Source organism: Canis lupus, chromosome 21 (assembly GCF_003254725.2).
Source record: "Canis lupus dingo isolate Sandy chromosome 21, ASM325472v2, whole genome shotgun sequence".
Taxonomy (NCBI): domain Eukaryota; kingdom Metazoa; phylum Chordata; class Mammalia; order Carnivora; family Canidae; genus Canis; species Canis lupus.
The window spans coordinates 23,188,105-23,213,223 of record NC_064263.1 but is presented as its reverse complement, the minus strand read 5'-3'; the positions used below and the strand labels follow the sequence as shown (position 1 = coordinate 23,213,223).

Below are 25,119 nucleotides of genomic sequence, written 5' to 3'. Positions count from 1 at the left end.
TGACGCAAGGGTGGCCAAACTGTGAACTTCATGTCTCCTCACCAGGAAGCACATGGTTTCCCTCCTGCCAGGTGGATGCAGGTTGTGGCAATAGCCCTTGTAGGGAGGAGGAGCTCAGGCTGCCAGCTACCACCGTGTGATCATGGGTAGACAATTCTAATCTTTGGGCCTCGTTTTTGTGATATCTAAAATGAGGCTGAAAACACTCAGTCCATTCCGTCATGCATGAGTTCAACCTCTGTGATTGAATGCCTGCTGGGCGTGGGGTGGCGAGTGTGAAAATGAGATGTGTTAGACTGTGTGCCTGGTCTGCCGTGGCCAACCATAAATGCCAGTCCGCTTCCCTGCCTTGTTATGATGGAGACCCTTTGTTAGCCAGAATCCTTAAGGATAATTCCTCCTCTTGATAGCAGATGGCTTACTTCTTACACTGCCAGAGATTTAACAATCTTAATCACTGTCAGTGAAAATACTCATGAGATGTCTAAATGCTTGCAGGTCACCAATAAGCAAAATGTACCGGAACGTGATGTGGATGTCACTGGCAGGACTCGTGTTGTGTGTGTGTGTGTGTGTGTGTGTGTGTGCAGGAGAGTCTTCGCCCACTCTGGTGTGAATGGTTATTGGTCCTGACCCTATAATCACACCATCACACCATTTGCTGCTTTTTCCTGAGTCGGTGTGTCCATGTTCTTATTTTTCCTGTTAGGATCTCATAGATTCTAATCAGCTGCTCCTGATCTGTTCTAGGGCTGGAGACTAGATGGGGACAAAGTACAAAACAGGGTAAAAACATGTGGCTGCTGATGGGGGCCATAGGGCCCGTCCTGTTTGCTGAGTGCATGACATTCAATGGATCTGTTCTCATTTGGGTCCATGAGAGGCTGTGTTGTAGGAAAGGAAGAGTTAGGCTGTGCATAGTTGTGCTTAGGTTCTTTCAGGGCCTTCTTCACTCTCATTGATAACGCCCTCCTGGGGGGGTCAGAGATGAGTGGCACCAACAGGAGGCCACAGGGGAGGGCAGAAGGAGTTGAAGCTGTGAGAGTCACGAGGATCCTAGCACTGCCTCTAACAAGCTGTCGAGCTGACCTCTCCTCTCTCTGAGCCTTGGTTTCCACACCTATCAAAAAAAAAAAAAAAAAAGAAAAGACTCAGACCAGACCATGTCCTTATCATGTCCTTCTAGCTCGGAGGCTCTCTGGGTTGATGAAGCTGGTTTGGTAACACTGAGCCGCTTGCTGGTCATTTGACCTCCTGAGGGGAACTGGCTCATTCGTGAGCAGAGAGCCTAGAGTTTCTTAAGAGACCCTACCCAAGCTTCAGGCTTGCCTTTCCAGTGCAGCTTGAACCCCCATCTAGGGGCTTTACCAACTCAAACTCAACATCCCTAGAACCAGAGCATCATGTCTCCCCTGCCAAATTGTCTTCATTCCTTCATCATTCAATTTCTTTCTCTCATTCATTCATTCATTCATTCATTCACAGCAATAAGAAGGGGGGGTGGGGAACACAGCCGAGGCCAGCCCAGGAGGGAGTCCAGAATATGGGTTCTGGAGTGGAGTCAGAGACAGGACAGAGAGCCAGCCAGGGTTCTAGGTGGAATGAAGGGTATGCCAAGAGGCTGCCAATACATGGCCTTCCACAGGCAATTAGGGTGGTTGAGTTGAAGCTTGTGAGGAAGGGCACAGAGGCCGGACAGATCATGAGGTCCTGCCAGCCATGCTGAGGGGATGGTCTGGACTATAACAAGGAGTTGCCAAATGGTTCCAAGCCAAAGGTGAATGTGGCCAGATTAGTTTGGGGAGAGAGAACTTTGGCAGCAGGTGAATGGTGGACAGACGGGGAGATGCGAGTCGGGAGACTGGACAGGAGACTGAGCAGTGAGTTGGGAGGAAAACAGAAATATGAACCAGGACAGTGGCAGTGCGGACAGAGTGGCTTGGAGTCAAGAGGGAAGCAGGCAGGACTTGAAAGCGGCTGAGCCGTGGGAGGCCAGGGTCAAGGGGAATCTGGAGAGACTCCAGGATTTTGGTTTATAAGTGGCTGTGCTACCCACTGAGACGAGAACCTGAGGGGAGAAGGGATCTTGGAGGGCTGAGGCCCTCCTGATTCTGTTAATGGCACCCATCTCTTCTGGTATCAAGGCCACATTATATCCTTTCCTGTCCTTTCCTCCACCCTTTTACACTTCCATGGGTTCCACCAGTTACTGTGACCTGACTTCTGAGCCATTCTGGCTCTCCACACAGACCTAGGGCTGGCCTGGGTCACACTGGGGGCTGTGGCTACCACAGTCTGCTGAGGGCTCCAGGCCCTCCCACCTCCCTCCTACCCTTCAGGACTAGAGTACTGCTGAAGCCCCTTATAAGTGGCTTACTAGTTAACAGTCTGGTTCCTGAATATATAATGGCAGAGCCCTGAGTTCTTTGCTCCTACCCCTGCCTGCTTTCAGAATTAGGATTGACATAGGTCTACACTGGCCCTAGGAACTTTTTCTGGATTGTCCCTCCCAGGCTAGCTTCTACAGCTTTCTGCATCTGTGCCCTGGCTGCCGTGGGCTGGCAGGTGTTTCACTGTGAGCATCAGTGTGAGCAGCATCCATGGGATGTGTCCTTGTGGGAGCAGTTTGGTAGCCCCTGCTCTTAAACAACTGCTCTTCATGTGAGGCCATGTTAGTGAGTCCCATGATAAGTTCACTGTAATTCTGACAGATATTAAGTTGAAAAAACCAAATTCTGCTACTTAGAACTTTCTTTGAACTCTCCACAAAACCTTCCCCAGCCACAAACAATAACTAATCATATTCCACAAAAAAAGAATTAGTTACCACTCAACAGACACCTTTTATAAGCTTGCCAGTTTTTTTTTTTTTTTAGTATATTCTCTATAATCCTTACAACAACTTTGAAAGGAGGTAGTATTATACCTCCTTTACGAGGGAAGATAACCAAGAGAAGGTAACCAAGGCTCAGAGAGGTTAGGTGGCTTGCATAAGGCCAAACAGCTGGCAAAGAAGCAGAGTTGAAATGTGAGCTCCTCCCAGAGCAATATGGACCCCACTTTCAGGTCAATCATGTCCAGAGCCTCTTGCCATGAGTTCATGGTCCCCTGCCACCATGGATTCCCCTGTCCATGCAGCCAGATTTCAGCTTGGCCATTCATTCATTTATTCATTTGGCATTTACCAAACACCAGCCATGGGTGTAGCATGTGTCCCACAGGGGAGGGTAAGCCATGACTGAGGCAGCTATGGTTTAGTAGGTCAGGATCTGTTCATGTGTGACCCCAAGTAAATAGGACAAAGGGACAGAGGGAAAAAGGATTCTGAAGGGCGCACTAAAGGATAGAGACAGAGAAGTGGACAAAGGGAATTCAGGCAGCCCTCTAAGTCTGGGGCAGGTTCAGAGAGCAGGTGAGCTGCTCAGGGTGTGGAGGGTGGTCATTAGCAGAAACAAAGAAACATAGGCCCTCAGGAGAAAATGATATACAGGGCTCAGGGAGGTGCAGACAGAGGTTAATAAGGTGTGGAGAAGCATAGAGCCTGGGACAGGACAAAGAAGGTGCTTCACTGGCAAGAGCGCAGGCTTTGGAGTGAGATAAACCCGGGCTCAATCCCAGATCTAACCCTTAGGCCAGGACCTCACCTGCTCTGACCTGCAGGGAGCTCATTTGGAAAGGACTGACACAAGCCCTACCTCACAGGGTTGATGAGACTGTATTGATTGAGGAGGACCTGCCCAATTGTGTCAGTACTACAAAGCCCATGGTGGATAACTGTAACAAATGTATTTAGTTTTCATTAGAGAGTCGTTTGTTCAAGAAAAATTATTGAATATCTTCTACATTCCAGGCCCAGAGCTGGCAATACAGCATGAACAGGCAGATGCAACGACAGGCTCCACTGACCTGGTAGTCAGGTGGGGAGATATAAACAACCACATAATCAAATGTCTGTCCCCATTGTTGCATTTCTGACCACTGCAGTCAACATGCCAATGCTAGGAGAGGGCAAAATTTGGGCAGCAGCTTCTAATGCCAGGTTTATTTCTGAATGCATTTCACATCAGACTTGAACAAAGTAGTATTCAGTGAATGCCTGAGTAATTGAATCTCCAATACTGAATGTCCGCCATGCACAGATGTTCGCTTCTTAAGGACTTGTCCCACTTACACACATTTTCTTGCGGTGATTCAAGGGGAGATACTGAAAGAGCAATTATAGCGGGGGGTACTGAAGACAGGCAGGGAGCTGGGTGATTGATGAAGCCAGGTCCCAGGAGACGGAGGAGGGCAGGCGTCAGCAGAATGGTGAGAGGGTTTGGCCTTGGAAAGAAAGTGTTGCCAAAGAAGAGAATAGGGGCAGTCCTTTCATTTCTAACTTGAAAAAGCCTTGCATTTACCAGAAATGATGAAATGGAATTATACAGGGAATAATTCTACTGCTGGGAAGAACATCTACATGTGTTAATTGGTACAATTCACTTCTTGACAAAAGTAGAGACTCAGAATAATGGATTACTGCCAACTATGCTCAAATATAAATTTCATATCTCTGCCCATAAGGCCCAGATTTATTATGTATCTAAGTTCTTGGGAAATAAAATTCTTTCCCCATCCTCTTGACAACAAATTTTTTAACAACAGTCTTCAACTGCTTTATGAAGGAAGAAAAACGTGCTTTTAAGTCCTAATGGTCTAAAATCTTCCTACAGATTCTCATAGGTAATTTACATTGTCATGGAAACATATCAAGTCTATGTTCAAAAATTGGCCTACACTTTTTATATTAAAATGTTTTTGCAGAAGGGAAGCAGTCTCTTCCATGAAATCTGATGGAGACAGTTCATGAACACTGTCAGTTGCCAAGCTATTGTCAGGAGCTGGTTCAAGGAAGTAGGATCTGGAGATTAAAAAAAAAAAAAAAGAACACCTGACCCTAGAGGCTTGCAGGAGGGTTAGAGCGGCTTCTTTCTCTTTTTAGAGGGGAATAGAAGGCTGTTTCATCCTGGCAGAAATGACTGGGTCAAGGGAGGAGCTTTATGACCTATGCCTGTGTATATGCTTGCATGTGTCTTTTAGCTTCTTTTGTGTGAAAGGGAGAGAAAGGGGTCTTACAGAGAATGCTGATGTTGTAATTATTTAAGAAACACTTCTTATCCATTAATATACAGTAAACATGTGCACACCATAATAATAGTTTTCTAAAATGAGGAAGGCATGCACTTAAGCAAATAAATGTCTGTATGTAAAGAAAAGTTTGAAGCTAATCTAATGTGAACAGAGAATGAGTGGAAAAGAATCCGTCCTTTCCCTTATATGGAAAAACCCAACATGGGTAGCAGTTAGCTATGACATGTGTTAGGGCTTGGGTTTCCTCATTAGGTAAATGGAGATTCTGCAGGTGACTGCTAAGTGCTGTCTCAGGCTGCATGCAGCTCACAAGCCCCAGTGCACCTGGGAAATAGTGTTTCACACAAAGAAAGCACATGTACACAACATGTACAAAATTATGAGGACAGATAGTTAAAAATAAAACTGCTCAATTAGGAGTAAAAGTGATTTTACACAAATTAATTTAGGTTGCCGTATTTACCAGGCACTATGCTAGGAACTGTATGGAAGTAGAAGGGAGCAAAATAAGAAAACTATAGTTGGCAGGTGGAGGATAAGAGTGAGGGAGTGTAATAGTTAAAACATGTACACATACAAATACACCTCCGGTAGAAAAAAGAAGAGCTAGATGAAAACTTATAGGAAAATCACCATGACTACCTCCTCACTCTGCCCTGCTCCCCACTTTCCCATTATCAGCTGGGCTTTTTAATCATAGGAGTTCTAGCGTGGTTTTTGCCCCTAGACCACATAGTTATCTGGCTGAGGTTAAAAAGGGAAGGCTGCACTCTTCTGATTAGTTGGGTCCCCAAAGATCTGTGTCCATTAATTGCAGAAAGATGGTTCTTTAAGCAGGAAATGGAAACCATGAGAGAATGCCCTGAAAGGTGGGAGACAGTGCTACCTCCCTCTGTGGGGTAGACCTAGAATTCTGGGAGTACACTCCTATGAGATAAGCTCCACATAATGCCAAGGATGTTGCATGATACATCTAGTGTAGTGTTCAATAAACTTACGTTTCCTCATTCTTTGTTGGTGCCTATGAAGTGCTTAGTAAATATCTTTTTCGCATATCTAGCTGGTGCTGAAGAAAACATTTCATGACTTTTTGAAACTCATGCTAATTTATTCTTTAAAATGTAACTCAATTATATGGTAATACTAGGAACAACTTCAATGTCAATAAATTTGACAACATAGATGAAACAAATTTTTAGAAAGATGAAAATTACAAAACTGACTAAAAAAGAAATAGAAAAACTGAATAAATACATATCAAGTAAAGAAATTGAATTAGTAATTTAAATTCTTTCCACAAGAAAATCCAGCCCCAGGTGGTTTCACTGGTGAATTACATCAAACCTTAAGGAAATAATAAATACCAATCCTATCAAACTCTTTTAGAAAAGAGAACATTTCCCAACTCATTTTAAGATGGGTAATATCAAGTGTTTTCCTGATACCAAGCCAGTCAAAGACATTACAAGAAAATGAAAGGCCAATATTCCTCATGAATATAAATATTAAAACCCTTAACAAAAACCCATTAAATCAAATCCAGCAATATGCGCAAAGGTTTAAATGCCATGAACCAGTGAGATTCATCCCAGGATTCAAGGTTGGTTTAACACTCCAAAATCAGTTAATATAGTATATCATTTTCATTGAATAAAGGACAGAAACCACAGATCATATTAATAGATATAGAAAAACATTTGCAAAAGTCTAACACCTTCTAACATCATACTCAATGAATGAATATTCATTCAGTGAAAGACTGAATGATTTCTTCCAAGATAGGAACAAGGCAAGGATGTCCACTCTGATCACTTCTTCTTTTTTTTTTTTTTTTTAAAGATTTTATTTATTTATTCATGATAGACAGAGAGACAGAGAGAGAGAGAGACAGAGGCAAAGACACAGGCAGAGGGAGAAGCTGGCTCCATGCCAGGAGCCCGATGCGGGACTTGATCCCTGGACTCCAGGATCGCGCCCTGGACCAAAGGCAGGCGCCAAACCGCTGAGCCACCAAGGGATCCCCCACTCTGATCACTTCTGTTCAACATTGCCCCGTAGGTCATAGCCAGTATAATAAAGCAAGAAAAAGAAATTAAAGGCAACAGATTAGAAAAGAAGAAGTAAGACAGTCATTATTTATATATAATATGATCTTGCATTTAGAAAATCTTCAGGAATCTACAGAAAGTACTAGAACAAATGAATGAGTTTAGCAAGGTTGCTGGATAATCAATATACAAAAAAAAAAAAAGAATTTGCTTCTTTTTTAATATTTATTTATTTATTTATTTACGAGAGACAGAGATAGAGAGGCAGAGACAAAGGCAGAGGGAGAAGCAGGCTCCATGCAGGGAGCCTGATGTGGGGCTCGATCCCAGGTCTCCAGGAGCACGCCGTGGGCTGAAGGCGGCGCTAAACTGCTGAGTCACCCAGGCCACCCTGAATTTTCTTTCTATAGACTAGTAACAGATACTGGCAAAAGAAAAAAAAATTAAAATCTATTCATGATAGCATCAGAAAGAATAAGATACTTAACAACAAGTTCAACAAAAGAAGTGCAATGCCTATAACTGAAACCTACACAGCATCACTAAGAGATGCTTAAATTGGAAGAGTCGATATTGTTAAGATAGCAATTCTAGAAATTGATCTATAAATTCAAAGCAATCCTAATCAAAATTCCAGGAGGACTTTTGTAGATAACGACAAGCTGATCTTAAAACTTATATGGAAATTTAAAAGATCTAGAATTGCCAACACAATTTTGAGAAAAAGAAACAAAGTCTAAGGATTTATACTACCTGATTTCAAAAGTTATTATAAAGCTACAGTAATCAAATATGTTACTGCATAAAGATAGACACATAGATCTAAGAACAAAACAGATAATTCAGAAATAGATTTCTACATACAGTGGTGTGCTGAAGCTGGCTTATACTGGTGCACAAAGCTGATTAAATTTGTTAAATTTTCAGTAATTTGGTGAGCTGAATGTTCAACTACTGGTAGCTTGAAATCAGCTATGTGAAAATATCAGGAGATTGGCCAAAACTACAAATCAGGCCCCTCCTTTTTTCCAGAGAGCTAGTTAGTTAAACATTTACCATCATACCACTGCTCACAAATGTGGTTTATTTATTTTTGAAAAATGTTCTAAGGTAATTCAATGGAGAAAATGATAGTGTTTCCAACAAATGTGCTAGAAAAAGTGGATATCTATGTGAAAAGAAAATGAATCTCAACCATTATCTTACACAATACACAAAAAATTTATTAGAAATGGACTATAGACCTAAGTGTAAACCCTAACACCATGCAACTTTTTTTTAAAGATTATTTTATTTATTTATTCAGAGAGAGAGAGGCAGAGACACAGGCAGAGGGAGAAGTAGGCTCCATGCAGTGAGCCTGACGTGGGACTCGATCCCCGGTCTCCAGGCGCTAAACCGCTGTGCCACTGGGGCTGCCCACACCATGCAACTTCTAAGAAAGACATAGAGGAAAATCTTTGTGACCTTGGAGTAGGCAAAGACTTCTTAGATATGACACAAAACCCCAAAACAATAAAAGAAAAGAAAAAGTTCATCAAAATTAAACTGCTTACTCTTCAAAAGATATCATTAAGACAAGGTAAAGACAACCATAGTCTGAAAGAAAATATTTGCAAGGATTTGTATTCAGAATATATAAAGATCTCTTAAAACTCAATGAGAAGATATTCCAATTTAAAAATGAGAAAAATAAAAAAATGGGAAAAATATTAATAGACACTTTACGAAAGAAGATATATAATGGCAAATGAGCACATGAAAAGATTGTAAACACCACTAGTCATTAGGGAAATACAAATTAAAACTACAGTAAGATACTACCACATACTCACAAAAATGGTTAAAATAAAGCACACTGACAATGCTAAATGTTGTCAAAAATGTGGAGCAATCGAACTCACCTACATTGCTGATGGGAATGTAAAACAGTACAGCTCCTTTGGGGAAAAAATTATTTTTAAGTTAACCGTACACTACAATTTGATCCAGCAATTCTACTCCTAAGTATCAAAGAGAAATGAAAATATGCATCTACAAACAACTTATACATGAATGTTAGTAACAGCATTATTCATGGGAGCCCAAAAGCTGGAAATAACCCAAATGTTCACGAACTAATGGAATAAACAAAATGGATAATGATTCTATTTTCCATAGAATGGATAATACTCAGCAGTAAAAGGGAATGAACCAATATGGATGAATCTCAAAAACGTCAGGCTAAATCAAAGAAACCAGACAGAGAACACTACATATTATATGATTCCATTTACAAAAGATTTCTAGAAAAGGGAAACTGCAGAAACAGCAAGAACAGTGGCTGCTTAGGCCTACAGCAAGAGGATGGATTGATTGTAAATGAACACGAGGAAATGGCAGCCCTCTAAAACTGTTGGTCAGAGATGGTCGTACCACTGTATTCATTGATCAAATCTCACCAAACTGTGCGCCTAAAAGGAGTGAATTTTATCTTATGTAAATTATATCTCAACAAAGCTGTTAAAATCTAGCTGGAACATCTTCTTCCCTGACATCTCTACTCTTGCAGGGAGGTGATCCCTGCCTGCTCCGATGCCCTGAGACTTCATTGTACCAGCCTCTTTGCCTGATCCTCGAATTGTGTTCCTGGATATTTTGTTTCCAAGCCCATCTGTGAGGCCTGGGAAGGCAGAGGTGGCTTTGAAGCCATCTCTATGCTCCTGGCGCCTGGTTTGGAGGCTGGAACAGCTTAGCATGCACTCAATCAGTGTTGCTGAACAAGCAGACACTGCTGAGTTTGCTTTTTAATTGTAAAAGTAACGCATAGCCATTGCAGTTGGTTTTTGTACCCCCCCCCCACTAATTTGTAAGAGTTCTCTAGAACTCATAGATAAAAAGATAGTAATTCTTTGCAACTATGTTTTCCAGTTTGTTTTATTTCACATATATATGGGTATATAAGGCTATGGAATCATATATGTACATATATATCAGAGAGAGAGAGAGAGAGATGGAGATATATGTCCACAGAGATATCCATATCTATGTGTATAGGAATCCATGTATAAGCTTTACCTTTGCACATGGCCTATTCTATCAATCTTTTCCTTTACCCTGTTTACTCCTGGGGTTAAGCTTTAAAAGTTTAAAAGCCCCGATGGCCCAGTGGTTTAGCACTGTCTTAAGCCCGGGGTATGATCCTGGAGATCTGGGACGGAGTCCCATGTCGGGCTCCCTACACGGAACCTGCTTCTCCCTTGGCCTGTCTCTCTCTCTCTCCGTCATGAATAAATAAATAATAAACATCTTTAAAAAATAAAATAAAAGTTTCTTTATGATACAGTTCTATGAATAATTATCTGTAATTCTATTCCACATGTTTATTTCTTACATTTAAATCTTAAGCCAGTGGGAATACACTACCATTTTCCTGTAGGCTGCTCACAGGGGAAAGGCGAAACTGTAGCCACTGCTGGCAAGGATGTGGGAAAGGTATAGCCTGACTCAACCCAGCAGGACACACTGTGCCTCCAGGGCCCTGCAGAGTATCTGGTACATCACAAGTCCTTGGAGCCTATTTATTGAATATGAGAAGTAAGGAGTGAAGCTTTTAAACCTGCTATCCTTTGATCTAGCAATTCCATTTCTAGAAACTTGTCATAGGAAATAACTGGAAAAGAAAATATTTTTCCTTATATTACAAACTCTTGGTAATTATCATGGGGTGAAGGCTGCAAATTATTCCTTTGTTTTGAAATATGAATGCATTCTGAGCCTGACAGTGCTGGGGCATAACAAAATCTCAGAAATTACTAAGTGATGGTGAGCATGAAACTATGAAGCCGGTGATCCCCTTGATGCCATTTTTGGTGCAGTTAATGTCATGTCTGTTTCTTGTTGCTGATGATTCATGGGAAGTGATACCATTAAATTCTGCTTTTGGCTGCCTATGCTTCATCTCTCCTGGGGTAACGGGAGCTCTGGGGGTGTAGCAGGGGGAGTGCAGCCAGGCAGTGACAGGGTGGACAGTCTGGTGAGTGGAATTACAGACTTCATTTACCCAGACACAACTAAACTCTCTTGGCTCCAGTGCCTCTTTTTGCAAAGCAATCTTCTTTCCAGCAAGTCCTTCAGCAACCTGTGAGCTCTAAAGAAGTGATGGACATACCCAGAGGCACCAGAGTTGGAGAAAATGGAAGATTTTTTTTTCAGGCCATGAAGTCTGGAGGGGTTTTGTCAAAAATGGGACCTAGAATTTCTTCATGAAGGTTCAGTGTGTAACTCAGTCCTGTTACTCACTTGCCTGGGCCAGCAACCAGGGCAACAGTGATCTCTCATGTGGCCCCAGGGCGACAGGAAGGCCGGGGCTGCAGGATGTCCTCTGCTCTCTACGCCAGGGGTGGGAGGCACTCGCACACATCTGCTCTCTAACCTTGGGGCGGCCCCGTTAAACTGCAATCTCCTGAGTCCCAGATTGGTGCAAGAGCTTACTTGGGTGTGTCTCAGTCAAGGCCAGATTTGAACCTGGGTCTGTTCAACTGCACATTTTGACCCCCATAAGCTGCCCTGTGAAAGCTTGAAACACTGTCATTCGTCTGCCTTTGCCTGGGCCAGTCCTTACTTCGAATTTGATGTTTCCCCTTTCTACTGGGGAATCTGTGCTTCAAATTGCAACACAAATATGGGCAAGGCGGTAGAGAAAAAAGGTTAAAGACACAAACTAGCAGAATTAACAGGGCTGTCAGGAGAAGGTGTGCGTTGGTGAGAAAGGTGAGTGTCACACGGTACATCGGGTACCTGAGCCTCCTGGCTTGTGCCCACTGGCCAGCAAACATGCTGAACACAGCACCTTTTACGCAGCAGGTGCTCAACCAGGATTTTAAACATGGTCTCATCTCTCTGAGTCTCTGCCAGGTATTCTGTTGCATAAGCATTTTGGAAGGGACCCCAATCTCATTGCCTTTAAGGAACTTCCAGGTGAGTGCTGAGAGGTGCTCTGGGAGTTCAAGCTTCCCGTGAGAATCTGAGGGGGTTTTAAAAGATACATAGGAGTTTTCAAAGAAGGGGAGGCACTGAAATTCCTGCGAGTTTCCTGGCTCTGAGCTTTCCAGGGCTATGCCTGGGAAGAGGATCACACCCACAAACTCATGAACGCAGCCTCTGCCCTTGGACTTGTTATTGTGGACTTCCTTTCCCGGACAGCCTGGAATGGTGGGGAGGTCACGGGCTTTCAGCTGGGGGAACAAAGCCCTTCAAAACACCTAGTCTTTGGTGGAAGCAGTTAATATTTCATAGGAACACTCTTTCGCATCAGTGCCTCGGCATGCTTTGTCACTGTGCAGGTCATTGGACTGGCATCCGGGTGCCCAGAAACCCAGTGACTAGAGAGGAGAGAAGAGAAGGGATGTGTCACAACTCCAGTGTGCCAAATGCCCCACAAAAACATGCTCTCATCTTCAATCCGCATAGCAGTGCTGTAAAGTGGGCACCTTTCCCCCATTTTCACAGATGAGAAAACCAAGACCCAGAGAGGCAAGTGATTTACTCAAGGGCACACAGCTAGAAAATGGAAGGGCCAGAAATCAAATTCAAGAGTGAATGACTAACTACAGATCTGACATTTTCCTAGTGTCCTATATTAATCCGTTTTTGAATACAAAACAAAACAAAAAGTTAAAAAAAGGACTTTTTTCTCTTGTGTAAATATTAGAATAAAACGTGGAGCCCAATATAATGTGCAGATTAGGCAACCAAAGGGAGGCACACTTTTGGCTATGGTTGAGGAGTGATTAAAAGACCTCTGCTGCTTCTGCATCTGAAGGGTTAAGACCAGACTCCGCAACTAGACATCGGCTCTGGCCCCCCCACGGCCCACCTCTTCAGGCCTGCTGCCTCCCACTCTCGTCTCCCCAGTGGCTCATCCACACACCTGCAGTAGTCTGCACTAGTCTGTGCTTATACTCTTCCCCCTTTCCAGAATGCTCTCCTACGCTCTTTTCTTGACCCCCCACCCCCGCCCTCAAATGCCACCTCTGTGAAGCCATTGCTGCGGACTTCTGCCTCAGCTCCCACAGTGCATCCTTCCCATCTCAACCACTCTAGAAGATGCTTATATTCTCCTCCCGGCTGGAGGCCCCAAGGGCATGACCTGTATCCCAGGGCCCCGCCCAGGGACCAGCACAAAGCAGGCACTCAGAAAAGGTGATTGAGTGAAAAGGATTGTGTGAGAATCACAGAGCAGCAAAACTGGACTGGCACCCCAAGCTGTTCTCATTTTACTTTATGGTCAAGGATTATGTAAAGGGCAGTGGAGGCAAGTCAGGTGGACGGGTGGGATGGGGTCACGTACGGGAATTCCGACTTGACTCTGAAGGCAGCGGGAGCCACTCAAGATCTCAGAGTGGTGGAGTGATGAGATGATGTGGCCTGGGAGGCACTTTGGTTGGGTGATTCAGGCCCCCTGGGGACAATGAGAGCCTGGGGATACGGAAAGATTGGAGGCTGCAGATTCACGTATGTTTTATTTAATGATGACAAATTAGAACTTACTGTCAACTCTGCTAAGAAATTATTTAATTCATTTGCTGAGTGTCTGCAGCAGTTATAAGATGATTACCTCTTACTGAGGGCCTACAGCATGCAAGGTGCTTTGCCCTGCTGATTTGATTTAATCCTCAGCACTGCCCTTTGAGATAGGCACTGCTATTTTGCTGTTTATGGGTGAGGAAACTGAGCTCAGAAAGGTAAAGTCACTACCTGAGGCCTCAGAGAAACTGTGAGCAGCGTTCTGTTTTAGCACCTGGGATAAAGAAGAAGGAGCTCACATTCTAGTGAGGAACAGAAGAGAAAAAGAAACAGACTTGACTTTGTATGGTATGAGCAGTGCTATAGCCGAGAGAAGGGCCCTAGCCCCTCTTAGGGGCGACGGATGGGGTGTTATTGTGACAGGTGACAGAAAAAATGGCACAGTTGGAAATAGGCCCACTGTCCTATTATTTATCTTTTCTCTTTTTGAAGCTACACCAGACTGTGCAAAACCTGGGAATAAATGATTGAAAGCAGAAGGATGAATATGCAGAGCATGACTCCATGAAAATAAAAAATCATCCTCATGCTTGTAAGTCATCGAACACAGAGGCTTCTGCATATGATTTCCCAACAATGGGCATCAGCCCTGTCCTTCTGCCTCAGGAAACTCTGGGGCCATTAGAGAGTCCCAGGGATCCTGAGAGAGATAGGGATGACAATCCAGCAGCAGATGGCTCCCACACAGGCCCACCACTTAATTAGGTTGCTGTGAGGGACAGTATAAAGAGATAAATGAATTTGGGGGGGTAAGGAAGGGGGAAATAGGGCACCAAGGGTGCTGGTTGTAGGAGAGCCAGCATCAAAGGGGGTTAGGGACTGAGACACCTCCAAAGAGCCACTACTCTGTCCGGGCAGCTGTGCCTGTGTGCGTGTCCCATATGTGCATGCACACGCTCTGGCCAGGCAATAAGGGGGCAAGGGTGGCTAACAAAAGGACACGTAATTCTGCTTTATAATTAACCATGATAATGGTGATGGCAGTGAAGACAGCTGACATTACGGAGAACCTTGCCAGTGCCAGGAACTGAAGGAAGTAGCATAGGCACTATCTCAGGTAATCCCCACAGAGGCCTGGCGAGGCGTGCGGTCATTACTATGCTCACTTTACAGATGAGGAAATCGGAGCTGAGGGTAGTTAAGTGTTGTGACCTTGGACAGCAGTGAGTGGAGATGCTGAGGTTAGACAAGAATAGTACGGTTAGCAGCCGCATCCCAGGACCCAGGTGGGGAGCTCAGCTGAGGCAGGAGACAATACCGCATGCCAAACTAAGGCACTGCTGTCACTGGGCAGAGTCACCAGCTCAGAGGCTGAGAGCAGAGCAGGGACAGGACACTGGTGAGAACTCTGTGCCCTGAGGGGCCGCTTTCCCTCCAGCTGAAGTCAGGAGAGAGACTCAAGGACATCTGGACCTTGGGGCATGCAGGGGTGACCCTCTTGAGAAATCTGAAGGTCAGAGATGGCTGGTCAGTCTGTCTAGGAGCAGAGGGAGGGATGGAGGGCTGCGGTGAGGGTGCCTTGAGCTGTGTGCGGGTTAGGGAAAGACACACCATGCGGTTTCCTGGGGCCAGATGGGCTCCAGAGGGGTATCTTAAGGGGCAAACGTGTCTCAGCGGAAAGAAGCTGGAGGGATTGGGGGATGCCCAGGGTGGAGGAAGGAGTGTGGGGCCAGCCAGAGGAACTCTCTTTTATCTCTTTTATCTTCTCCTGTCAGGAGATGTTCACGGTGATGAGTAGGGGCCTTTAGAGAAGCCAGCAAAGCACCCACAAGAGACGGTCCATCTGGAAACCTGCTTGTCCAGACAGCACCAATCACCATGATCATACCAGTCCCAGAAGAACCCTCTGTCTCCTTTGCTTCCTGCTTTTGACACCTGAACCCTAACACTGAACAGGTTGAACGGGGGGTGGGGGGGGCAAGGGATAGGACAAATGAAGTGGAAGCCCCACCGTGGGTTATTCCTCCAGAGCAGGCCAGAGCTGCAGGAGGAGAAACAGTACTAACTTAAACAGACTGACATCTGGACTAGAATATGGGATGGACATTTTAATGACAGAGGACTTTTATTTCCTGCAATTTGCTATACAAGTTATAGAACTCGCCCAAATTTTCAAGCAAGGGTAGCAGAAGAACTTGTTCCATAGAATAAATTGAAAAGGAGAGTGGGAATCAGAAATAAAGTCACCTTATAATTATGTCGTAAGAGTTGTATTTGTTTAAGATTAAAAAGTTACATTTTAATGAATACAAACTTACTGTATACCAAAAGCGTTAATAATTGATTTATATACTTGATCTAATTTAATCCTAAACCAACCTACCCCTTAAGATAGAAGTTATTATTCCTGTTTTAGATATTAGAACATGGAGGCCCAGAGAGGTAGTGACCTGCCTAAAGTCATAGAGCTGGCAAGTGGCAGTGCAGGATCCAAACTCACAAGGACTCCAAGTCTGGATCTTTCCACTGTGTCTTTGCTTGGGACTCTAGCTGGTCAGCCTGTGCTGAAGAAAATGGTTCCCTGAACGGGACTTTTTCTGGCATCTTCAAATCACAAGTACATCTCTTCTGAATCAATTCTGTTCTCAGGCATGCAGTAAAGATTCCACTACAAAAAATAAAAAGCTTTGCTCTAAATACTGACACAATTTTTTTTTTTTGAGACCAAAGAGATTAGAAAGGAGTTTATTTCATAGTTGCTATAACATGACTACCAAAGGATTAACAGAAACCGCAGTGGTCATAATTAAATACAACAATGAAAGGGGCTAGATCTAGATGTGAATTCAAGTGTGTAAAACACAGTGAGAGATACAGTGGCAGGGACAATGGTGGTGGTGTATAGAGACAGGACAGTGGGACAATAGTGGGAGGGAAGTTCAGGTGGAGAGCAGAAGGATGAGGAAAGGAGAAAATCAGCCAGTGAGAGTAAATCTTGTTGACACCAGAGCAAAAGTCCCAATTCTTGTTCCTAAGATCTATACTTGTTTTATCATCTGTTAATACATTTTGTTTTATTAAGTAGGCTCCCCACCCAGCAAGCAGCCCAACCCAGAGCTTGAACTCACGACCCTGAGATCAAGATTGAGCTGAGATCAAGAGCAGGACAAAACCAACTGAGCTGCCCAGGTACCCTATTAATACATTTTAAATAGCCACAGCAATGAGATATCTAGAGCAAGGAAAAGACCAAGACCTACCCTAGAGAAGAATGTTTGACAAAAGCACAGTTGGATTTTATTTATTTATTTATTTATTTATTTATTTATTTATTTACTTACTTACTTACTTACTTACTTATTTACTTATTTATTCATTCATGAGAGACACACACAGAGAGAGAGAGAGAGAGAGAGAGGCAGAGACACAGGCAGAGGGAGAAGCAGGCTCCATGCACCAGGAGCCCGACGTGGGACTCAGTCCTGGGTCTCCAGGATCAGGCCTTGGGCTAAAGGTGGTGCTAAGCTGCTGGGCCACCCAGGCTGCCTGCATAGTTGGATTTTAAACTTGTCTGTGTGTGTGCATGTGCTGTGTAATTATAGCCACCACCACCATCGCCGTTATCACTGTTTTCATTGTGCTGTGTCTCAGCCCTCTCTCTGAAATCCACCTGCCGGAGTCAAAGAACTGGCAGGTGACAAAGGCTTAAACACAGCCTACCTTTGCTGGTGATCACATCTCATGTCTTTGGTTTTGGGATCACGAAAATACTGGCCTTCCATAATGAACTGTGAATTACTCTCTCCTCTCCTATCTTTTGGAAAAGTTTGTGACGGCTTGGTATTAATTCTTCTTTGAATGTTTGGTGGAATTCACCAGCTTATTTGTATTTGTCATGCATTGTACCTAGTGCACAGTCACACTAGGATGTTGAGTTGGAATGAATCTGTTTCCATAGTTTTGTATCTTGCCTATTTTATTATGAACATTTTACTTAAATATTTCAAAGAAGCTACTTGATATATATAGTAGAGCATTACAAAAGCCCAGCCTAGAGGCCAAATTTCAGACTATATATATATCAGGACTTTAATTTTATAGTTGTGACCTACTAGTCAGTCCTAAAAATAAGTTCTTTCAAATTCCTCTGGGTACCAAGTAAAATTCACTCAAATGAGTTCCAGCTTTCTACTCGTATCCTTCTTAAATTCATTGTTCAGTAAGAGTCCATAACTATACTTCAAATACAAAATGCTTAACTTAGAAAGCCTTCAAAAAAGGCAGTGAGTGATTTTAAGTGATTCATTAATGACAAGAATCTATTACTTTTTAAGAACAACTGTTCTCAAACAGAGCATTTCTCCCGCCCCTGAAGCGAAGCCCCGGGATGGGTATTTGAACAGGCTCCCAGGGTTGATTCTAATATGGTTGGTCAAAGGCACACACTCGGAGAAACACCACCTGGAAGTTCTGGCTGAAAGGTAAGAAAGGAGCTGGAGTCTGCAAAGGGCCTGGGACAGCACCTGGCTCGGGGCAGTGGGCCCCTGGCTTGGGAATGACGAGTAGAATCTGAAGTACCTTGAAGAGGGCAATGCCTGGTGTGACTGTCATTGTCGACAGGGCTGTAGGTGATCCCTAGCTACTTCTGGTCACTCTTCCACAACCTCCACTACTCCCAGCATTAACAAAGCAGGGCCTATCATCAAGAACGTGGATTTGGAGTCCCAAATATGCCGGTTACCAGCTGTGTGACCCTAAGGAAGTCCCCTGCCCTTTCTAAGCCTCCGCTTCCTCATCTGTAAACCAGGGATGACATCCCCTATCTTGGTAGGGTACTGTGAGCATTTAATGAAATATGGTAGAAGAGTTTTTCTTTTTTAAAAGATTTTTTTTTTACTTGAGGTAGGTGACACAGCAGGCTACCTCATTTCAGATGCACAACACAGTGACTCAACTTCTTTATACGTGATGCTGTGCACACCACAGGGGTAGCTACCATCTGCCACCATACGACACTCTCACAAGACCGTTCGCTGTACTTCCTGTCCTGTGCCTTTCATTCCTCTGACTTCTTCTTTTTCTTTTTTTAAGATTTTATTTATTTATTCATGAGGGACACAGAGAGACAGCAGAGGAGAACCTGATGTGGATTCAATCCCAAGACACCGGGATCGCGACTTGAGCCAAAGGCAGGCGCTCAGCCACTGAGCCACCCAGGTGCCCCCATTCTCGGGACTTCTTCATCCCCTAACTGGAAGTCTGTACCTCCCACCTCCTTCATCCCTGTTGCCCATTCCCCTTCCCTAGAAGTATTTTTTAAAAGATATTTTATTTATTTATTCATGAGAGACACACACACACACAGAGAGGCAGAGACACAGACAGAAGGAGAAGCAGGCTCCATGCCAGGAGCCCGACACGGGACTCGATCCTGGGTCTCCAGGACCACACCCTGGGCTGAAACCAGTGCTAAACCGCTGAGCCACCCGGGCTGCCCAGAAGTATTTTTCTTAATTGACTTCTGCTCTTTGCCTAACCCTCTGCCTACGTCCCTCCTTTGCATGGGCTCATTTAACACAGGGCCAGCAGGACACAGCACAGCACACATGGCTTTCACAGCTATGGTGATGGATGGCTGCTGGGTGCTCTGAGCTAACAAAACGCAAACATGAAAAGGGAAGAAAGGGCACACTCAAAGGCTGGTGGCTAGAAGATTCTGTGGATTGGAAGATCAGATCCAGATCCAGCCTCTGTCATTGCTTTCTTTGGAGCACAGACATCAACATGAGATCAGTAAAATTCAGTTGAAGGGGAACATGCTCATATCCTCAGGTGCTTTGATATATTTAGAGGGAGCCACGAAGGAATCTCAAGGTCAGATCTAAAAGGAGATCAATGAAAAGTGATCATTCCTGCTGTCGCAGGAGATAGGCTTTAGGTATCTGGTTGCGCTACTCAGCTGGCATAGTAGAATTCCATCTCACAGATACCACGAGCAAAGGCATTTCTCGTATACTTTGCTGCAATGGACACCAAAGTACGTGGGTGAGCAAATCTCTCGCAATGGTGAAATTACCTATGTGGGCACCATGACATTTCTTACTTCAGGTCCACTAGTTAGATTAACAGTCCAAAATCATGAGACAGTCTCCATTGATTCTTTTTATACCTATTTCCTACTAGGGCTCTGGGGTTCAAATGATTAGTTCTGTCACCCTGGGAGCAAGTTACTTTACCTCACTGAGCTAATTCTCACAACAACCCCATTCTATCTCCAGAAAAATGAGGTATAGGAGGTGCCTTACCCAAGGTCACCTGGCTTGTGAGTGGTAGACCTGAACCCAGGTAGGCTTTCTCTGTGTTCTCATCCATTCCAACTCTGGGGACTTGTCCAAAGACACCAAGTTAAGTGGGCAAGATCTCTCATTCACATGTTCTTCTGGGTCTTTCCTTGACCAAGCATCTGTGATTATAAACTGCTAGAGGTAGGATTCAATGTGTAATAGCCTGTAGTTCTTGTGCAAATGTGTATAAAGAAATGCCTCTCAAAAACAGTCACAAGTGAAACAAGCTCATAAATTTTATAAGATCCCCTGATTCTTGGATGTAAGTCAACATATCTATCCCTCTTCTTCCTTCCTATTTACAGAATAAATAAATATCCTCCTGTTACCATTATTTCTGTTTCTTGTGACTTTATAGTCTGCTGTTTTCTGTCTACTACTCATAGGAGATATAAAGACCTTAGGGGTGTACCTAAAAAATTTTCAGAGAAAAAGTAGGGCTCCTCTGAGCTAGGAAAGAGTGGGAAGAGAGTGGGAAGAAGAACCTAGAGCCAACCAAAATTGTTGAGACTGGGGCAATGTCATGGAAGTGAGAGTCTCCAGTCCATTGCTTCAGCCAGCCAGCCAACCAACAATCCCTAGGGCCTAGAATTTTAGAGCTGGTAGACATTTCAGAAATAATGTAATCCAGTATGTTAATTTTATAGACTGGAAGATAAAGTGGAGAGAAGGCAAATAACTCCATTATATCACCTAGCAAATTAGTGCCAGAGCTGGCACCAGCACTCTCAGGCCTCTCATTTCCTAGTCCCATTTTTATTTTGTTTTGTTTTGTTTTGCAGCAGGATAGTCTGATTATTTTTAAGCTGCTAATATATATTGTCATTAAAAACAACAATAGATAATATCTGCACAAAATCTGGTAGGTTGGAATATACCTTTACATAAGCATTTCATTTGAGTTACCATTTACATGGCATTAGAAATTATTCCATTGTGTTCTTCGGGTTTCTTGATGCATGCTCATAAATCCCAATCCCATGGGATGCATGAAGGCAAACGATCTTTCCAACAAGTCCATCTGTCTATTTGCTCTTTATGTTAATCCTCATAAAACGTGAAATTAAACTTTCCTGCTTTGGCACGTACTCTGAGCATATTTACGATTTTCCTTCAATAAGTATTTATTGGGGGCTCACTGGATGATGCTCAGTAACTCACTGCTTCATTTATTCAACATATGTTAACCTAGATGTCATCGATAGGGGATTGGGATACAATGGAGGACAGAAAAGACAAAAATCTCTGCTGTCTTGGATAGCAGTGACTTACACTCCAGTGAAGGGGGATGGACAAAAAACCGGTAAGTAGCTCTATAATATGCCAGGTGGCAGGAAGACAGAGAATCATATGTGCTTGTAAGTATTTATATGTGTGCTGTTACTGGGGTCAAGGGCAGCCTCTCTGATGAAATGACTTTTGAGCAGAGAGCTGAAGGGAAGTGAGCCTTGTGGATAGATGGGGAAGGAGTACTCCAAGCAGAATGCTAAGACTGAGTAAGAGGTGTGTGTGTGAAGACAAAGTGGGGAGGAGGAGTGGGAGATACTTATGATCAGGGAAGCAAAGGTGGGTGGGGCAGGGCACCTCAGGGAAGCAAAGGTGGGTGGGGCAGGGCACCGCACATCAGAGTGGAGATTTCATTTCATTTTATGTGAGATGTGGAGCCCCTGGAGGATTTGGGCACTCATCTAGTGCTGAGGGGCATGGTTTGCCTTTGTTTAAGGAGGTTAAGAACAAGGAGGAAGCAGGGAGGCCAGCCAGGGGGCTACCTGAATGATCCAGATGAAGAACGACAGTGGAACGGGCTACAGTAGCTGTGTCCCTGTCACCAGGCCAGGCAGAAGAGACTCAGAATAAAGATACTTGCTGAATGCTCCAACAGTACCATACAGGAAGTATGTACAAAGTGCTAAGGGCAAATAAATGAGAAGATTTATTCTACCGATGGAGAAAGGGCAGGAATGTAGAAGAGGACATGGGTTGAGTCTTGATGATTAAGAATTCACCAAAGATGACATCCATAGCTTTTCATGGCCAAATGGGTGAAAGTGAATTCCACAAAGACCCCAAGGGGTAGTTGTGGTCAGAGTGCTGGAGGGTAGGAAATGTGGGGGTATACAGTGGCCAATGAAGCCAGACGGTGGGTGGCCAGACTCGCTACACTGAGGCACTCTGGACTTACCTCCAGAGTCAGGTCAGGCCAGAGTCAGGCCAGGTTGGCCCAAGCAGGACAAAGGCTCTGCCCCCAAGAGCTTCTGAGCTGATTGCAGTAGAAGGGACTGTGAGGTGCTGGTGCTGGGGACCAATGACCAGGATATTAATCCTTTTGTCAGGACACGTGTCTTCCTGTTTTTATGACCCTCCCCTGCCCCCGTTTCTATCCTCTCCCCTGGTCAGGGTAGTAGTGGGGCATGCAAGGCTGGTGGTCATGGTCATTACTACTGTTCTTTTTTTAATAAATATTTCTAAGATTTTATTTATTTATTCATGAGAGACCCAGAGAGAGAGGCAGAGACACAGGCAGAGGGAGAAGCAGGCCCCCGCGGGAGCCCAATGCGGGACTCGATCCTGGGACTCCAGGACCATGCCCTGGGCCGAAGGCAGACGCCCAACCACTGAGCCACCCAGGCATCCCATCTACTGTTCTTCTTTTCTAGAACTTTCAGAGTTCCTTCACTCACTTAGGAATGGGCTTGCAGACCACGGGGAAATTTGGGCTCTTTAGAGGAACACGGATTGATTAAGAGATATGCTGACACTTTCCAAAATGTTGTGCAGGAAAAGTTCTCTCTTTTCTTTTAATGAGGGTTTAAGGGCTATTAAAACCGCATTTGTCATTTGTAATCTTGTAGCTGTAAAGAGATGCCCTTTTATTATTCTTTCACTGAGCTTGCTCCCATCAAATTACTAATGGGGTAATTACCCACATCATAATTACTGCGTAATTACCAGGGGAGTGGGAAGGAAAATGTGGAGCAAAATAAGCAGCCGTGATTTGGGTTGTTGTGTCAGAGATCTGATAAGAATGATCTCTGTGAAAGTCAGTACAGTGGAAGTTTTTTAGTTCATAAAATGAGAGATACATCACCAGGGTTTTATGAAAGTAATTAGTGAGAAGCATGCCTTTCAGCCCCACCCTGGGGATCCAGCATCTTCTTGGAGGCCGTCTGTGTCTGTGGGGGAAGCAAGGGGACTCTGTAATCAAGCGGAGCCCGCTGAAAGCCCGTCCACACCCTCCTTCCCGTGAAGCCCTGGGCAAGTGCCTGAACATGCCTGAGCCTCACGTTATGAAAGTGAGACGGGGAAAGAGATACCTGTCAGGTCTTCTGTGAGGCTGAAAACGTCACCCTCAAGGTCCAACAGGCGGTGCTCCCTCAGTGGCACTCCTCTCTGACCACTTGCCACCACCATCAGCTTGTACGCATCTATCTGCCAAAAACCCAATTAGGCGAGGCTGGAGGGCTTAGCAATTATTCAATAATTCTTACCCATATATTTTCCCTTGAAAGTGCCAAAATCACTTTTGGTTAGTCTGTTGGTTCGTATTTTTAGAAATGTGAGGTAAAAATAGAGACCCATGTGGATAAACATGGAATTTGAAATCGCACAGCTGCATCGGAGGCCAAGCTGTGAGCGGAGCCTGCTCGCAGCCTGAGGACTGGTTGCGCGGCTGCGCTCACTCTGAGGCCTGCGGGAACGTCTGTAACCTTAGCCTCCCGCGCAGGCCTCAGACATCTGGAGCGGCGGGAGGCAGGGCTTTGGGTGCTATCTCCTTGTCTGCGCCGCGGACACCTAGCTCAGCAGATGCTCTGTGAGGCAGGCAACCCAAACACCGTTTTTGACTAAGGAGTTGACCTGGATGAGAGATCAAGTGAGTGAAAGCTATAGCTGTAGTAAGTACATAGAAACCTTGGGATGCCCGAGTGGCTCAGTGGTTGCGCGGCTGCCTTTGGCCCAGGGTGTGATCCCGGGATCTGGGATCGAGTCCCACAGCAGGCTCCTTACAGGGAGCCTGCTTCTCTCTCTCTATCATGAATAAACAAATAAAATCTTAAAAAAAAAAAAAAAGAAAGAAAGAAAGAAACCTCTTTACATGTGTAGAGTACTTTCTCCTCTAGATTCTAGAATGTACCTTGCATTGTGTTCTCTAGGCTGGTCTCCAGCTTCAGTGTTCCTAAGAATCACCTAGGGTTGGAGCAAAGGGCCTGTTAAGATGCAGCCTCTGGGCCTCACTTCACAGCCTGATTCTGGGTCCCAGGAAACTGCGTTTTCCATGCACAGTCCGTGGACTGTGCACAGTGAGAGAAACACAGAGGCATTTACTTGCCTAACAACTTTGGGATATAAACAGAATAGACATTATTCAGAGGGTTTAAGTAATTGGCCCAAGGTGGGCAACTTGCCAGTGAGTGGTAGGAGCTTGAACCACCCCCTCTCTACCCTGTCCTGATGAAAAGCCATTTCTTTCATTAAGCCCTTGTCAGGATAAGTATTCTTGAAATAATCTCTTCCTCTTAACACCCAAAGTGTGCTTCTTCTTGTTACTTACAGCCTTCCACCTAACACAATGCTACAATTAAGCACCTGCCTTTCTCTATATTAAGCATTCTTTTTATTCTGGTGTTTTGTATCTGGGGAAGCAGCTCCCCACCCCCACCCCAGGGTTAGCCTTTCATATGCAAACCCAACCCATCCGTAGCCCAGACCCCAAACATTGCCTTTATTGGGCTGTCACATTTGGGCCACTTTTGTCCTGCCCTAATCATCCCAGGGCTAGGCACCAGACAACTATGGACAGCCCCTGCGCCCCAGAGGCCACTGAAATTATTCAAGAAAGCCAATCCTACACTTACTTAGCCTGCTTACCCTGCTGATCCACTTCTTCCTGGGAAGACCACCGAGAAGGCTCTTGCCCACGTTTCCCCTTCCTCCTTCTGCCTCCTGACCAACGCTGGTGCTTCACCATGTGGCCTGGCAAGGCATGGTGTAGGCTGCCCTCTCTCCTTGAGAATAAGCAGTCTTTTCAATGGCACTCATCTCTTGATCTGGTGGTTTACCATGCCCGAATAAAAATAAAGCCTGCATTTTTA

The 25,119-nt window shown here is 44.5% G+C and overlaps 1 protein-coding gene across 18 annotated transcripts in view; it reads right to left on the bottom strand.

Moving 5' to 3' along the window:
• The window catches only part of MAP6 (microtubule associated protein 6), a 68,382-nt gene that overhangs the window by 21,215 nt on the left and 22,048 nt on the right, over positions 1–25,119 (bottom strand). Inside the window, exons 1-4 of one of the 18 annotated variants that reach the window (XM_025419625.2) lie at positions 24,162–24,219; positions 23,344–23,458; positions 21,799–21,938; positions 16,186–16,353 (exon numbers count right to left, since the gene is read on the bottom strand). The exons of 5 other annotated variants lie outside the window; for them this stretch is intronic. In XM_025419625.2, the coding sequence (XP_025275410.1) occupies positions 16,186–16,289 (104 nt within the window). In that variant the 5' untranslated portion in view covers positions 16,290–16,353; positions 21,799–21,938; positions 23,344–23,458; positions 24,162–24,219. Of the gene's footprint in view, positions 1–8,042; positions 8,143–16,185; positions 16,354–21,798; positions 21,939–23,152; positions 23,203–23,343; positions 23,459–23,938; positions 24,081–24,161; positions 24,220–25,119 lie in introns of those variants that run through there. 12 more of the 18 variants (XM_025419626.2, XM_035703868.2, XM_049098719.1 and 9 more) reach the window with 12 other exon arrangements.